The following is a 17,360-nucleotide window of genomic DNA, read 5'->3' on the forward strand; positions in this document are numbered from 1 at the left end:
CGTCTAACAAATCAACCTTGAAGCTACGGGAATTCTCTCTCTAGGATTTCAGCTGTTTCTTTAAGGTGGCAGGAGATAGCGAGGGTGGGGATGGGGAGGGTGGAGACTCCAAGACTGTCCATAAACTCAGGGTGACTTGAAGGGTTGTTTATCTCTTCCACGGAAATGAAACCAAATCAGGTTTATAAAAAACACGCCAGCACGTTTTGTATAGGTTTGGTAATGGTAAAAACTTTCACGTAAGGATTGGCTTAGGATGTGCCTAAGACACTTAATTTACTTTGGTATGTAGCCTCAACATTAAATAACCTCTTAAGCGTTAAAACATGTTTCTGAACTAGGTATCTATGCAGAGCATCTGCCAGAAGGTGAAAGACTGTCTAATCAGCAACGTTTCGTTTTACGTATTCTGGATGCTTTTTTCGCCTGGATGTTTCTTAAAACTTATAGGCTGACTGCACAGCTGTTATCTGAGGGATATATCAATTAGCTGCTTGACAACCATATTATTTAATATTGCACGTATGGTGCGCTCCGCATGTATGCGTGACTGCATGTGTGCTGGTGTGTGTGTGTGCGTGCGTGCGCTCGCGCGTGCGCGTGCCTGTTTTCGTTAGAGCTTGCCTGTGTATGTTTATATATGCCGTTGTGTGTGTGTGTGTGTGTGTGTGTGTGTGTAAAAGAGAGAGAAAGAGAAGAAAGAAAGAGAGAGAGACAGAGAATCAAAGCTCACCTTTACAAGTGCAGAGGAGGAAGCAGTATGAGCTATTGTACGTGATGCACAATCTTATTTCAACACTCCTAATTCTTCACAGCACACACACAGCATCGTACCTGTTCAAATGTACATTAGTGGGAACAGTGCCCAAATTACGCTGTAAATGGGCCAAAAACGCACTAAATTAACAGCCTTTTACCGCATCAAGTGTCACAGGGGTGGACAAGACAGCAAACCTTATTTAGATTCGCTGAAGTTAACCATCAAAGTAAAGCACTTTTAGTTCCCGTCATAAATAATCCAATTCCTAATTAAAATTGAAAACTGGGTGTTCAAATGGACTATTTATCTTACAGTAAGCATTATGGAGTCAAGGCGTGCTGGAATGCAATTAACCCATTTTCATAATTATGATTTGTATTTCTTCCTTCGTCTTATAACTAGAATGGAAATTTATGTTTATTTCGAAATCATGGCCAGGACATAAAAGGTAATAGGCCTTTTGAACAGGCATCTCTTTTATGTGCCCCTGAATCACGACGTGAGACGAATTAAGGCTAAACATCCGAAAATACGTTCGCCGGTAATATGGCTTTAAAAAGGGTCTAAGGATGTTGCAGTGATTAAATCTAATATACGAGCGTGACCGATTCTACAAAAAAATAAATAAAGATGGTTTAAAAAGCAAGTAATTTAAATATCGCAATTCTTGAAAAGCAAGAAGATTTTCATTTATCCACCCATTGTGTAAATACATTCATGATCTAATGGTTTGGGAAATAAACGATAAAAGGGCGTCCATAAGCAACTAGCCCGTCCTTTATCTGTTTCTTGTGGTGGGTAGACAACCTTTATCATCTTAAGTCTTAATCTTGAAAATGAATTGCTTTGAACTACCATTCATCAAATAAGCTAAAGATTCCTGTAAAGAAAAACTATTACTACTCATACACTTTGCTCCTTTTTCACTTTCACTTCAAAACCAAACTACTTATTAATTAAAAAAAGACGCCATCTGAACGTCTTGGCTGTCAACACTCCAGGCCATGGGCGTTCTCTGGTTCCAAAAGTCCAAGATTGAGCCCTTTTTTTCTGTCCGCGTCTTTTGATACGCCCCTACTTAAAATTAATGCCCATGGGCACTAACATAGAACACCGTTTACTGGCACGTTTGATGTCAACGGTATGAGGAAGCTGTCCTAAGATATACTTGTACATAATGTACATTGAGGCATGCTTGTAAATATGGACATCTGAAAGCTTGAAAAATGCATAATGTTATAATTGTTTAAAAATAGCCGTAAAAGTTATAAATTCTTCATGACATTTTTCTATTATTGCCTAGGGGGACTTATGATATGATTTCGTGCGCAGTTGCATTTTTTTCTTTGGATTATTTGGGTAAACCACTGAAACATCAGTGTGATATATCGTCTTCACTGTGATCATTATGGGGTTCATCTATCTTTTATTTAGTCAAATTCTTGTCGTCTGTCAAAAAAAACCCTTTCGGCTGTCACACGAGCGGTAGATTGATCCATATTCCACAAGCGCTTTCTAAGAAGAAGGTTGACAAAAGGGGTTTTCTCTAAGGAAATGCCTCGATTGGCGCAAATTCCACGTACACCGAATGATAACATTTATTTTTCTTAGAAACCATATTTTCCAGGCATGTTTCTTTCGCTGATAACAAAAAGCAGTCGTATTTTCCGACTGAGAATCTCTATATTGATCTTACCAGCTTTATAACAAAACGATTTTGCTGTGAAAAAAGAATGAAAGAATGGACAGAAACATTTTGTTATACGTTTTCGAACCTCAACTGGAGTGCCATGGCCACTACTACTTTGCAATTTCCTTGGTTTACTGCCAACAATTAAATTCCTGTACACCACCGAAGGTATGGCCGATGTCATGCCATTTCAACCAATTATTAAAAAAAGTTTTAAACATCCTCAGGGGAAATTGGCAAGGCAATTCACAAGCACTCAAGCTCCAGCCTGCCCTCCCCTTAGTGAAGGATAAAAACGGCCCCAGTTCTCAAGGGTGGTTCTACTCCTCCGTAGTGACTAGGTTATTGGCAAAATAGAAATCTATGGTGCCTGTTGAGAATGACCCATTGACCTTTACCTCAGGTACAACATGGACAGTTAATAATCTTGACTTCACTGACCGTGCACTGAATATGGATCCCGTCCACTGGCTGCGTGACAAAAATGTGCGGTACCACGAGGAAATAAGACATTTTGGTCAACGAATTAGGCCTATGTTATGTCTTCCTAAAATTTGATTTATTTTAATCTAAAAACGCACAAAAACACACAATGTGATTAAAATAAGTCTAGTACAACACTATGGTAATACTTGAGTAATCTGTAAACGGTATGGTGCCAGGCATGATATACTATATATATACTACTAGTAATATATAAGATTTGGGGAATATTGCACAGCGTGTATAGTAATGCACTACGAACACATGCAGCAAAGTTAAAGCTAACAAATTAGTTTAGTTACTCAATCGTGCGCCGGAGCTATATTACCTTCCTGTAGTTAGACAGGTAATGCGTGCTTCTTACTTGCCACGGTTGGAACTGCACGGGGCGTACATTTTGTTCTTGATATTTTTTAGTGTAAATAGAAAACGTGGTGCAGCATTGTAAAGCTTAAGCAAAAGCTCTGGAAACACAGTCTATTTTTAATAAATCTTAATCTTAATGTATTTTTAATTTCTTCAGCGTGCCAAATGTTTTATTTCATCTTAACACTTTCAATTAACAAATTTATTTGTCTCATTCTCATTTAGTGAATGTAACATTTTATATCATTGCACAACTTAGTTGCAAATAAACATTGTTGTTATTATCTTCAGAACTACTGGTCTGGGAAATGCCGGGGAAAGACCTGACCTAACAGACTAAGGATGAAGAAACTTACATGTATGTTGAAATTACAGGGCTTTCATTTCACAACGGAGTTGAGCGATGTAAATGTGCATGTGTAGTTTTACATGAAAAATTCACCTGTATAATCTACCCAAATGGTCTTTTCAAGCACCCTTGTCATCATGTTTCAAGATAAAATGTGTATTTAAAGTTGCTCACGTAAATTTAGATTTCATGTCATTGTAATAGCTATATGAATGCTTTCACGGAATATAAAAATGTTTGAGGGTTTTTGTTTGTTATGTGGGGCTCGTTAGAACACCTGTTTTACAAGTGAGATAAGAGAAATCTCTACTTAGTGTGACCTAAATACATTCTATACAGAAAACCATTATTTTGGGATGGTCACAGAATGCAAGTATTCCTAACATTAATCGTCATATAAAAAGCAAGGTCGAATGCCGCGTTCACACTGTGCTCAGATCGGCCGATCTGAATGCCGCAGTTCAAGTAATCAAGACGGTGACCCTTATTTTTTCGAATACTTTCAGTACATTATTACGGGGTCAAGGGGGGTCAAGGGGCGTTTTATATTATCGAATATTGGTTTTTTTATTATAATTTTCAATCTGGAGCATATGTAAACCAGTTCCATTGCTTTAACATTGGTGGGAATGCGCCCAGTTATGATATATTTATTTTCCCACTTTTTCTGCCTACTGGTATCAGACTTTCTTCAGATAAACATCAGGCGGGGACATGTGAACACCTTTTTGGTGTAATTTATCTCAGGGGTTGATCATGTTGACAATCGCCTTGTTATGTTATTGTAAAGTTAAATTCCTGCGTTGAATTAAGAAGACGAGTATCACTTGACATTGGCATTGAGTATTTCTCAGGTATATTGCACGTATATATACATTTACAGTATATTTATTCTAGTGGGAAAAAACTAGGAACAGTTATTTTATTGAACGTCTCGACATCAGCAGTATCCGGGAAAGTGGAAGAGGTGCTTCTGTTTTGTAACACATGAATGACATTTTATTGTTGAGATACATCACAAATGTATTACAGTTGTTACTAAATGATCCGTATATACGCTCGGGGCCTTAACTCTCAAACAAAAAAGATCACAACTTTAAAGAAAAAAATCCGAGAAAATGATCATGTCAAATGCGTCATAAAAGAAGACAACTATTGTGACGTAAACCCGTTTTTAGAAACACGCCTTTTCTCTTTTTGGCAAGTAAATGACCCAAATCATAGCAGCTCGTTAAGGCAGCATTTACTCGTTAGAGTGTTCGGTTTTCCCACGATGTGTGCACCTTTAATTTTTATTAGTTGATTTTTTGCACATATCCTCAATGCACGAATCGCAACGCTCCACCTTTTTGATAGAGAAAATTATCTATAAATGTTAGAATTTTCTATCTGCCCTACCGTTCATGACCGGACATTCTTCAAACCTGGCTGCATTAATACTATAAGGAACAACGTGAGGTTGAACATCTATTGTAATAAAGGTCTGGGACCACTGTCGCAATGCAGAGACTGTTCTCTTCATTTCTCTCTGCCTGCTATACTGCATTTCATAATGGAGCCCCGTGAGTGCATTTTTCTCCGGGGTCAGGATAGGGATTGTTTGGGGGGGGGGGGGGGGGTACCAAGAACAGTTGGAACAAACTAGCACAGTATTATTCATATAATTATTGGAATGTGGACAAATACAGGTACGGCGAATGACAGTGACGGTAACCACCCCACCCCCACCCCCTTGGACTTTATTATCTCTGGGCTTTAATGAAAAAAAAGTTATGTGAGTAGAGGACTAATGTTGATGCAACATTCTTGTGGTTCTTCATTTAAAATTAAGATATTTACTGGGTAGCCGCAAAAATAGTCTTTTGCCCACACAGCATTTGACTTGGGTTACTTCTCTCCGCCCCAGCAGAAAGTATATCATTCCCCACGCACAATCTGAGGTCGTATCATTCAATAGGGGTTTTGTCGTCTCAAAAAATACCATTACAGAGGATTTACTGTCAGTGAAGTAATGGTTAACTGTGAAACAAAAGAAAGGTAAAAAGAAAATGAAGAAAAAAATGCTCCACGTGAAACGAACGCTAGAAATGCCAGTACCTTAACAAACACTATAACTTAGTAGGTGATGCAAGCAATTACCGGTATCAAATGTAAATCGAAAGCAATGCCAAATAATTACCTCCTGTGGAATATGCTTAAGAAATGTCGACAGACTTTAAAGGTCAATTTTCAATATTTGGACTCGTATGTGGGGTATATCGCTACGATGGTATATAAATACACGGAGGTTTCGGAACTCCGTCTGTATTCTGTTCTACACGCAGACACATTCAGTGCCTTGGTGTAGGAAAACTTATATCAATCAGGTTTTATCAAGAACACGCGTATTAACAAGGGCCCATGTCTGAAATCTTCATCAAAACTAATGTACTTCAGACCACTAAGCTATCTACTATGTACCATTGGCTGGTCATTTAATTAAAATACATATAGATGTGCCTCTAGGTCCTTTAGCATGTCTTTTTTATGCGATGTCATCGGTGAGGATTGGCAATTTTATTGTCATTCAAACCTTTAAACCCAAGTGTTTTATTTAATAGAGAGTTTTATTAGAATAAGCTGATGTCAATGTGTACCATTATCCTGAAGTTGTTGACAAACCACTTTCGATTTTCAAAACAAATGGATTTTGTTTGCAATAGAAGCTGCCAGTTATTTGTTAACGTTTTCTTTTGAATTGAGTCTGTTGAGTTAATGGATAGAGTAGTTCATTTAGTAAATTTTGTCGAAATAAAAATGTCAGGTTAAACCGAAATCGATCTTTTTAGTTTGCAAAAGTTATATATCGTAGTCCGTTTCAAACAATGAATTTCAGTAAAGCGACACAGTTTGAACAAACAGCTCGGGGTATTCTATTTTCGTGAAACATCTGATAAAAGTTTTTAAAAAATAACTTCTTCCACCAGGCCAAGATTTAATAACCAAGGTCTGAATAAGTCGGCGATTGGTGTAATATAACATTGATGCACCACTGAATTAGTGTAAAGAGATCTATACTATCTACATGAAGTACAGACAGGCAGTAATTAAATAGCACTTGTTTCAAGCAATAAAAGATATGGGGCAAGCTATGGCATATAAAACAGTCTCCTCTCTCTCTCTCTCTCTCTCTCTCTCTCTTTCTTACACACGCGCGCGTGCACGCAACCACCAACACAACATTCTCTTTCTCACACAACTGCTGCACCACTTAATCAACCAAGTAATTAGCCCATGTTATTGCTTAACCTTTTGTCTTTTTTGCAACATTCTCACAACGCACCATCATAAGTACCTTCAAAAATAATTCGGTATGACACCTGCTTTCTCCTCACCTTAGAGAAACTATCGTGCTACGAGCTAGTTTGCCAATTTACACTATAATCATGGATGCAATTTACCGGTTTTCATAAGGCAATGAAAACTATGCTAGTGAGACTTTGGTATTCACCAAATAGCTTTCACCTAAAGCCTGTATTCATAATAAGTGGTACGATAACAGATGATATATGTAGTAATAGCTAAATGATCTAGAATTAACCCTCCATATCCTGTTTCCATGGACGAAAAGTTACAGCTAAAAGATGCATGCTCTAATTCGACGCGTGGCAAAGTTTAAAGACTGAGAAATATTACCTTTCAAATATCTTTCAAAAAGTTTCATGCGTTTAACACCACCTTAGACGCGTTCTCGGGCGCTTACCTTTTTACGTGATAAATCCAAAAAGCTGTGTGTTACAATAAGAAACACTTCTTTTCTATATTCAGCCTGGCTAGTTTTTCACCGAATCCGTCTGTAAAAGTGCCTTTGACGTTAAAGAATCAGCTGGCTAAATTCGCCTCAGCTAAAAATACACTCCGGTCTGGTATGCACTTCACCAGCTGTGATGGTTAAATACCCGATTTGTGCTCCAAGAACGGAAAGTTCTAGACCTCGGTTTAGTTCTCTCACCTCCCAGTGTAGGTGCTGTGATTAATGATTTATATTTGTCTCTTGTGTTAATTCAGCTAGCAAGTCGACAGGTAGGGGCTCTCGCTGTGACCCTCGCGCTGCGGTTGCGACCTGACATGCACGATGAATCACGCGACTGAAATAGAACATGTATTGGGCACCGGAAGGGAGAAACGCGTTCAACTCCAGTTCGCCGCTTTATCTTTGGTGAGAAAATACAATGAAACTTGCCGAAATACTTTCGGTGGTAAATTTTACGTCACAGGTGGAGTTTTCCGCAAAAGGCAAACGCTGTTCATTACGTATTCGCCTTTGGAAAATATTAACTATAACAAAGGTTTTAATTGGCCATGCATCGTAAAATGTAAACACGAACAAAGGTTTTAACAGTTCGTGTAGCAAGACAATTTGTTTGGCGAGTGAGGTAGGGTACAAACTGCAGCTACATAAACAAAATTGCACCGATGAAATAAATGCCAGCTTCTTTTTATATCACACGGGGTTACTAACTTACATGTAACTCAGACCCTTGTTGACGCGCGTCAGTTCAAGGGGCTGATCCATCCCGTCTACATGCAGGATACCTTGCATACCTTTGTAGGTACGTCGTTCTTTTCGCGACGCTTCAAATATTTTGGCCATATCGGGAAGAGTGTAAACATCGGGCGTATTAAAAGACATGATGTAACTGATGAAAATGTTTTTGAAATGTATGCCCGTTGTCCTCAGATAGAAGGGATTGACAGTCGGAAACGTTTGTTTTGAACACACACCCACGAGCTTCGAAAGAAACTGGTGTCCGGATTTGCAGTGTAATTAGCTATGGAACTTCCGACCTCCCACACCATCGTATATGTATACAATATATGCGTCACCAGTTATTAAAAAGATATCTGTTGAGTTTGACAGGCGAGGTATGGGACAAATAGTCAACGAAAAATAGAAAATAAAAATAAAAATTATACTCAAAATAAAAAGTCAGAATAGCCTAAAATGTACAAAATTGTATTCTTCTTATTCAAAAGTGTACATTTTGTAATCGTGAGGCTGAAACACATACCCAAACATTATAACAGCTATAACCACTAAGCTATGGTTTGCTTAACAAATACAAACATGTAACTTCAAAGCTTGTTGTAAAATAACATAAAACGCAGACACAAAAATTAAAATTTCAACCTTTTGCTGTGACCTATAGTGTGTTATCAGCACTTTTTTTCTATGTAAAAAGCGATGGGAATTCAAACGACAGAGCTGCACGATAAGTGGGCATTGAACTGACTAGATTAGCTTTGAGATTCAATAGGTCTGAGAAAAGTTGACCTTTTTTGTTCAAAATATTACATAATAGTACACGGTGCCATGAAGGCAGTGCACACTCGGTCGTCTGTGACGTATTATCGTCACGTTACAAAACTGGTACTGAAAATACTCTGAAAAGAATTCACAATGTCAGAAAAACGTCAGTGTATTACATTTAAGCACGTTCGTTCAAAACAATGTTCACCACTACTAGCAATACGTATAGATCTTAATTCAACATGATTACTTGGGCTCAATACCGACATACAGGCAAAAATTATGGTATGTTTATATAAATGGCATTTTGAAGAAGGAAGCTCAAACAACATTACACAAGAACAAAAGTGCCCTATCCTGCATAGTAGTAATACCACCAGATGAACTCATCTAGGTGTGGGAGAAGCTCCTCTAGTGTCTGACAAGACAGTGCATGAAAATCGCTCAGAGGCATTCAGAAAACTTGGAAGAAAGAATCACAAACGGAACGAAACGGCAACACACCTGGTCAATCATGGATGCGGAATGTGTGATCGGTGAGGTGCGACCAGGTGTGATTAACAAAAGATCTGGAAATTAGTAAAGTGGTTTGGCTTGCTGCCCAGACAAGTTTTTTTATTCTTTGCCATTGTGCCCAGTCTGCTCATCCCAGTCTCAGCACTTCCCTATACAAACTGTCACCACCGGCAACAAAATATACAGCGTACAAAATAGGCCCCGAAGCACAGGGTACGGGAGGGCCCTGAACTAACGGTATGAGATAGGTCCCGAATCTCAGGGTAATTTTACCTCTTTCTGCCGTATTACTAACCTGCCCAAATACTGTGATGACATTACGCACAAAAGACTCATTTTTGAAACAACCAATAAGTATTCCAATGGGACAACAATGTTTGTAACAGGAAATTAAGCTCAAACCTTTTTCTATTGAATGCTTTGATATATATATAAATTAATCTACCTCAAGAGATCACCCCAGCATCATTAAGTGGTTTTCTAGAAAATGGAGAAACGACAAAATATTTTACTGAAGGCCCATTACTGCAAGCTCTAAATAAATGAAGCGGTCTCATGGGAGAAAGCTATTGTAACCAGCAAAATTTGCTTCACGAAGTAGTAAAGCTGGACAAGTTCTTTGTTAGACAAATAATTCTTCAAAAGAAACTAAATCTGAAAGATTTAACTTAAGGAGCAACAGTTGCCTCCACTCCCTCAAATATAGAACTCACACATTCATTTTTTTTAAAAATATGGTGACAGCCAATTTTCATCTTTCATACAAGTTCTGTGCAACAAGCCTCAGGTGAACAAGACAATCCCGTCGCCTTCCAGTGTAGGTCATTAGACACCAGACTTACTGCAAACACTGACATTTAAGACCCCCTCCAGGGACAGGACAGTTTACAAGGCAACTCGAGGTTATATCTGTGAGTTACTTTTCCTAATTGTGACCTATAGGCCTGAGACAAAATCGCCAAAACGACTGGAAGGCTGTATATCAAAAGATGTCGTTGCCCTTGATCCAGACACAGCCATGACTGTCAAAAAACCCTGCCCTAGGACACTTCTTGGATTAACATGACAGATGACGGACATTAAAATTCAAAATCAGCCATCCAGTTGTACTAAGTACTTCCTATTTTCCTATAAGCCTTCTATACCAGTCTCAATTGATGGGTCAAGAATTGGCCAGCTGAGAAATGATCCATTTGAATGCCTTTAGCACTTCGTAATTTGCACCTGATGTTGAGGTAAATTAACTAGCATATATCAATCTATGGACAGAATTTTAGCACTATATGTGTTAAAAATAAAAAAAAACAGTTATAACATTTCATATTATTTTACACTGCTTTGTCTAAAATTAAACTGTTCTTACAGTGTATCTAAATTCATCAACCAGTGAAACATCTTTCAAATGCAAACACAAACATGTCCGCTCCTAGATCGTACCAGAGTTGCCCAATTGTCCCAGTGTAAACATGACATATGCATAATTCCAGGATTCCAGCAAGGTAGGCAGCATGTTTAGTATACCATTTCCTGGAATACCAACCATACCACGTCAACATACATCACTTATAACATGAATGGATCAAACATGATCAAATACAGCATCACTCCTTACATATAGCAGCTAATGCATATAAACTCATCTTCAAACAAATGTCAGCCTTAAAGTGGCTCTGAGAAGCTAATCTTTGCCATTTCACCCCGAGTCAGATTTTCCAAGAATAAACTCATGTTAAATCTGATTTATGAAGGACATTTTTGTAAGAAGTTTTCTTAAAGCTCTTCTCAGAATAAGTTGTATGTATTCATCATACTTTCAAACTTTACAGCTTTTGCATGCTGTAAGTATTCAGAAACTATTTTCCACACATAGGTTTATGTATTAATATGCATTTTTTCTTAAAAATACAATAAACATATTTATGAATTCAGCAGAGTATAATGAAGTACATAAAGTAAACTCTACCTACTGAATGCAGTTTGATTACTTATCCTTAAAAAACATACTTTTACTTGTCTAGCAAATTTTGATTGTCTTGAAACCTCACCTGAAATCTTTGAATGATGATAATTTGGCACTTAAAATATACCTATGACTATGATAAAAACTTTTTGTACTGAAACAAAATTAATAAAGCAGGAAAAATCTTCAGAATTTATCAACATACACGTCAGGTATACCATAATTGGTTAAAATGTACTATGGCTATATATCATCTTAATTGATATACAATATGGAAAAGACAGCTTGACCAGCAAGTTTTTTTTCTCTTCATAAAAAAATTAGCGCATGAATAAATCCATATATTTGAATTTATAAGTCTCTTAAGGCCACTTTTAGGGACAAAGAAGGACTAACACTGTGAATTCCCCTCATGTCTGGAGTTATTGAATGCAACTTGCGGATCAGAATCCAGACGTCTTTTCCTCCTTGTTGAACTGTCAGTATACGTCAGTCCTTCCTCACTACAATATGGCGGAGGAGGGCAATCAGTCTCTGTTTTAGCTAAGTTCGGCAGGCTGTGTTTATGCTGCCCTTGCGTTGAAGATGGTGCAGAGGCACTTGGCTCTTTGTTGGGGGACTCCCCCAGTGGCACATACTTTAAGTTAGGAGTGGAACGCTTAAAGGATTCAGATTCTCCACTCCCTGTTAAGTCTCTGTCCATGAGGTCATTGAGTGACCTCGGGGCATCACTCAGACTCTTCCCCAGGAGTTTCTTTGGTTGTGGACGTGGGGAGCTTTGTGAATTATTATTATTGTTAATAATTAAGTGTCTCCCTTGTGCCTCTTCCTCATTAGGAATCAAGGGTTTGCCCTCATATTCACTGAAAGGTCTTTCCTCTCTTAATCTGTGTTTGAGATCTTCATCATCACTTGAGTCCGAGTCCGGATAGTCACCTTTGTCTGTTGAAGCATTAGAAAGCCTGTCTTGATCTACTCTGTGACCATTTGGATCCACTTGGCTACGCTCCTGACACCTAGGGTAATGTAGACACGTGGGCTGCATGTATGGGTTCTCTGTATAATGGCCATTTCTATCTTCTCTCATGTGATTGTGACAATAATCTGTGACCTGTTCAGAGTCCACCACTGATGCATCAACCATGGAGAGATCTCCATTAATTCCTCCATAGCTGTCCTCTATGAGCACCTCAGGAATAGGCGTGATGCCATTCACAATGTGGAGTTGTCCCACGAGATCTGAAATAAGCATATAAGTTACATATTAATATATCAAAATAAAGACTCATTTACACTCTTTTTAAAACATTTTCAAATAATAAAGGTCCCTTGTTAAAGAGGATTTATATTTATCTTTTTGGTACAAGTGTTTCAATAATGATAGTTCTAAAAAATATTATTAAAAAAAAATTAACATGTACACACACAAAAAAATGCAACACAGCACAATCCACGGTTAGTGGTAGAGCAGCCAAGAGATACCAAAAGATGAAAACTTATTCACTTTTACAAATTTCTCCTAGCCTTTTGTATATGTGAGCAATACAGGGAGAGGGGAACATGGGATATCTGTCTGAACAACCTACATACACTATTTTACCCTACTAAGACTTACTCTTATTAGTGTTAGACTTCCCTGTGGCAGAGGAACCACTGGAGCGACGTCTTTTCTTGCCTGGCCACAGCTTCTGCCAGTACTGCAAATACACAGTCAATGATATATTCATTAGCAGAGGACAGTGGAAAAAACAAAATATATTATGATTATTTTACACAAAGTTCAAATATCTCACCTACACCAATATTTTTTCTTCAAGTTTTGGCAATTTTAGTTTCTCTAAAAGATATGCACATTTTCTTATATATAGCTTACTGTTCTGAACTTAACAATCGTCTTTTTCTGATTGTTTTGGGAAATATATTCAAACAATTTTCTTTCAAATTTTGACAGTAATTATCACCTGTCTGACTCAAAAATGTTTAAAAACTTTTTTATTATATGCTGCAGGACAGCAAGTGTGATACTTGGAAATAAATTTACCAAGAACAGCATTATTTTGTATCTATAACTGACCTTCTCAATACACTTTTTAATGCAAGAGATTTTTTAAAAATTCGACTTACATTTCCAGGCCCAGTGGAAGAGCTGGATGGTGAAGGAGAAGTGGAGATATTGTAAAGTTTCTGCTGTCCACCATATCCCACCCTTACACAGTTTGGTAGCCATCTTGTACGTCGTGCACACTTCTTGTATTCCTTTTGAACCTGACATTAATAAAATTGAGCAATTCAAAATGTAGTAGTTTCTGTTGAGATATTGATACAATTTTCATCAATTGTAACAACCACAGTGTTACCAGTCTCAACAACCACAATCTACTTTTTCACAGCTCCAAGTGCAGACCTGTCTTCACCAACCACACATAAATATCACTGTAAGTTAGTCAGTTGTTCTGTAAGTGTTTCTAACCATTACAAAATGGATTGTATCAATGAATTAATGCAATACAATGACAAATTTTTACCAGATTTCACAGACTGCTGCAGATCTGGACAATTCTAGATCTGCTCTCAAAGCGCATTTTCAAATCTATATATTGGTCATAAAAATCATGGTGAATGTTTTTTGAAGCAGGTATTAGATTTTAAATCCATTTTCAAAACTTTTTAAAACGAATTTGATGCCAAAGTAGTGTTTATTTAAAGGCACATGGAGATATTTATGGTATCTGTCATAGAAGATACTATTATCAATATTATTATAATTAACAATATCATTTTAATACAATTTACCTTCTCGTTCATCAAGCAGTGGAAGATGAAGATGAAGAGTCCCTGCAGACTGTTGAGGATGGTGAACACATAAGCCATGACCACAGACTCCTCATTGATGTACAGCATCCCAAAGGCCCAGGTCAGCCCTAACAGCACAACAAGGACTATGGAGCCTTTTATCCAATCCCTAGTAAGTAAAACATTGAATTGGCTGTACTTGGGGAGAAAATGACATCATTATGTCATTTTTTTTTTCCATTGTGATCTTTTACATTCCATGCTGGTGTAACATTTATTCTCATTAAAATCAAATCTCCCCCCAATGTGTACGCCAAATTTTAGAAATGCAGTGCTTGAATATTTGGCAATTTTTTTCTTTAAAAAAATTGGCTTGATGAACCTCAAGATGGCTAGACCACAAAGCCCTTGGTTACTAGAAAGACCATTCTGACTGTTAGGTTTCTCTTGAGCTACTATACCCATCCTTCTATTTGTGTTCTCTAATTACCTGATATTCTCCATCCTGGTCTTCTCCTTGTGTTTGATGGAGGTGGCTGTAGTAGCATGGCGACACATCATGTACACTGCTATACTCAGCATTACTATATTCACCTAAAAAATAAACAGTATCTAATGATAATAACTCAATGAAAAGTTAATCCCACGCAATTAAGCATCAGGATTTAGAAAGAACAAGGCAGCAAAGCTGTCAAATGTACAGACAAAAAGCAGGAAATAACTATGCACAAAATAGGCTACTGTCAATTCTGATGCAAAAGTACATTATGTTAAACTGCAAATTCAACATCAAATTTTAATTATGCTCAACAGGTAATACCAATGTAAGTAAAACGTGTAAAAAGCATAAGGCTTCAGGCCCATGGGAGTTCAAGATCACACTTTGAAAATGTATAACTTCCGGAAAAAGAAGCCAATTAGACTACTTTTCCAACCCAGGCTGCATTTTAGTCCTGCATTTCTTTTTTGAACATTTGGCAATCATAAGTAACATGGTTTTCCCATAATGGTCATCATGGCAGCAGCACCCATAATTGTTTTCTTCTATTCTGATGCAATATTACATATTGGTTAACAGCATAATGACCGTCAATTTTTAATAATAAAATATACGTATCATGGATTTTCAGAAAATGTGACTAGCATGGGTCTTCAAGCATGTAGAACTTCAAAGTCACACCTTGAAAATGCCAATATGTGAAATATGCTGAAAAGTGAAAAAAAAGCATAACTTCTACAATAATGGCCCGATCATGCTGATTTTCGAACTTGACCTGCATTTTAAGAATATTCATCAGCTCTGTAAATATAAAGCCCAAAAGTAAAACTGCCTTCCACTTATCGTGTTTACAATGAAAGTGCAAGTGCCGGTGACGGCGGTGACGGCGCTGACGGCGAAGACAGATGCAGGTGATGGCAATATGTACAGACACATTTTTGACACATCTGTACATATTTACTGTACTGTTTGAGAACAGTAAGTGACATGGTTTTTCTTAAATGGTCACATGGGAGCAGTACCCAAAGTAGGTTTTTTCAAATTTTGATGCAATATTACATAATGTTTAACAGCATAATGACCATCAATTTTTAATAATAAAATATTAGTATCATGGATATTCAGAAAATGTGACTAGCAAAGGTCTTCAGGCCCATTGAACTTCAAAGTCACAACTTGAAAATGCCAAAATGTAAACAAGACAGCACTGTTCTGAAATGTTTTTTTTCCCATTTTTAACAATTTTTAACATAAAACAAAATTAACAGCTTACTGCCATTTTTATATGATCAACTAAGAAAATTGATGAGATGGGAAAAATATCAATAAAGCAGTGTTAAATGTCCAATTTCTTCTATTCTGAGATTCTGAACATAGTGAATGATTGAATCTGACAAACTGCAATGAAATGAGTTTATTTCCACTTTTGAAACTTTATTACACAATACACGATAACAAATTAACCATCATTTTTACATAATCAACTAACAATGTTATAAAGATGCAGGAAATGTCAAACAAACACTTTTAATATCTTATTAATTAAATAATGAAACTGTTAACATGCCTAAGAATTGAATCTGAGGAAATGTGTAAAAACAACATAACTTCTAAAATAATGGCCCGATTATGCTGATTTTTTAACTCAACCTGCGTTTTAGCAGGATTGACCACTCCTGTGAGTTTAATGACAATTGGCCTATCTATTTTTCGTATATTGTGTTTACAGTGTTGCATATATGCTGAAAAGTGAAAAAAAAAGCATAACTTCTACAATAATGGCCCGATCATGCTGATTTTCGAACTTGACCTGCGTTTTATGAATATTCATCAGCTCTGTAAATATAAAGCCAAAAAGTAAAACTGCCTTCGACTTATCGTGTTTACAATGAAAGTGCACGGCGCCGGCCCCGGCGATGACGGCGACGACAGACGCAGGTGATGGCAATATGTACAGACACATCTATATATATATATTCACTGTACTGTTTGAGAACAGTAAGTGACATGGTTTTTCTTAAATGGTCATCATGGGAGCAGTGCCCAAAACAGGTTTTTTTTTTAATTTTGATGCAATATTACATAATGTTTAACAGCATAATGACCATCAATTTTTAATAATAAAATATTAGTATCATGGATATTCAGAAAATGTGACTAGCAAAGGTCTTCAGGCCCATGGAACTTCAAAGTCACAACTTGAAAATGCCAAAATGTAAATAAGACAGCACTGTTCTGAAATGTTTTTTTTCCCATTTTTAACAATTTTTAACATAAAACAAAATTAACAGCTTACTGCCATTTTTATATGATCAACTAAGAAAATTGATGAGATGGGAAAAATATCAATAAAGCAGTGTTAAATGTCCAATTTCTTCCATTCTGAGATTCTGAACATAGTGAATGATTGAATCTGACAAACTGCAATGATATGAGTTTATTTCCATTTTTGAAACTTTATTACACAATACACAATAACAAGTTTACCATCATTTTTACAAAATCAACTAACAATGTTGTAAAGATGCAGGAAATGTCAAACAAAAACTTTTACGTATCTTATTAGTTTAATAATGAGACTGTTAACATGCCTAAGAATTGAATCTGAGGAAATGTGAAAAATATGCTGAAAAGTGAAAAAACAGCATAACTTC

At 36.9% G+C, this 17,360-nt stretch overlaps 1 protein-coding gene across 6 annotated transcripts in view; it reads right to left on the reverse strand.

Moving 5' to 3' along the window:
• Window positions 1-8,628: 8,628 nt before the first annotated feature.
• LOC106177882 (adhesion G protein-coupled receptor L1) overlaps window positions 8,629-17,360 on the reverse strand; it is a 37,894-nt gene continuing 29,162 nt past the window's right edge. For all 6 annotated transcript variants that reach the window (XM_087006756.1, XM_087006758.1, XM_087006763.1 and 3 more), the window contains 5 exons: window positions 14,698-14,801; window positions 14,208-14,376; window positions 13,539-13,679; window positions 13,030-13,111; window positions 8,629-12,653 (listed from right to left, as the gene is read on the reverse strand). In XM_087006756.1, coding sequence (XP_086862882.1) covers window positions 11,806-12,653; window positions 13,030-13,111; window positions 13,539-13,679; window positions 14,208-14,376; window positions 14,698-14,801 — 1,344 coding nt within the window. In that variant the 3' untranslated portion in view covers window positions 8,629-11,805. The remainder of the gene's footprint in view (window positions 12,654-13,029; window positions 13,112-13,538; window positions 13,680-14,207; window positions 14,377-14,697; window positions 14,802-17,360) is intronic.

The sequence above is a fragment of the Lingula anatina genome, chromosome 1, assembly GCF_051362555.1.
Source record: "Lingula anatina isolate TDL-2025a chromosome 1, LinAna3.0, whole genome shotgun sequence".
NCBI classification, from domain to species: domain Eukaryota; kingdom Metazoa; phylum Brachiopoda; class Lingulata; order Lingulida; family Lingulidae; genus Lingula; species Lingula anatina.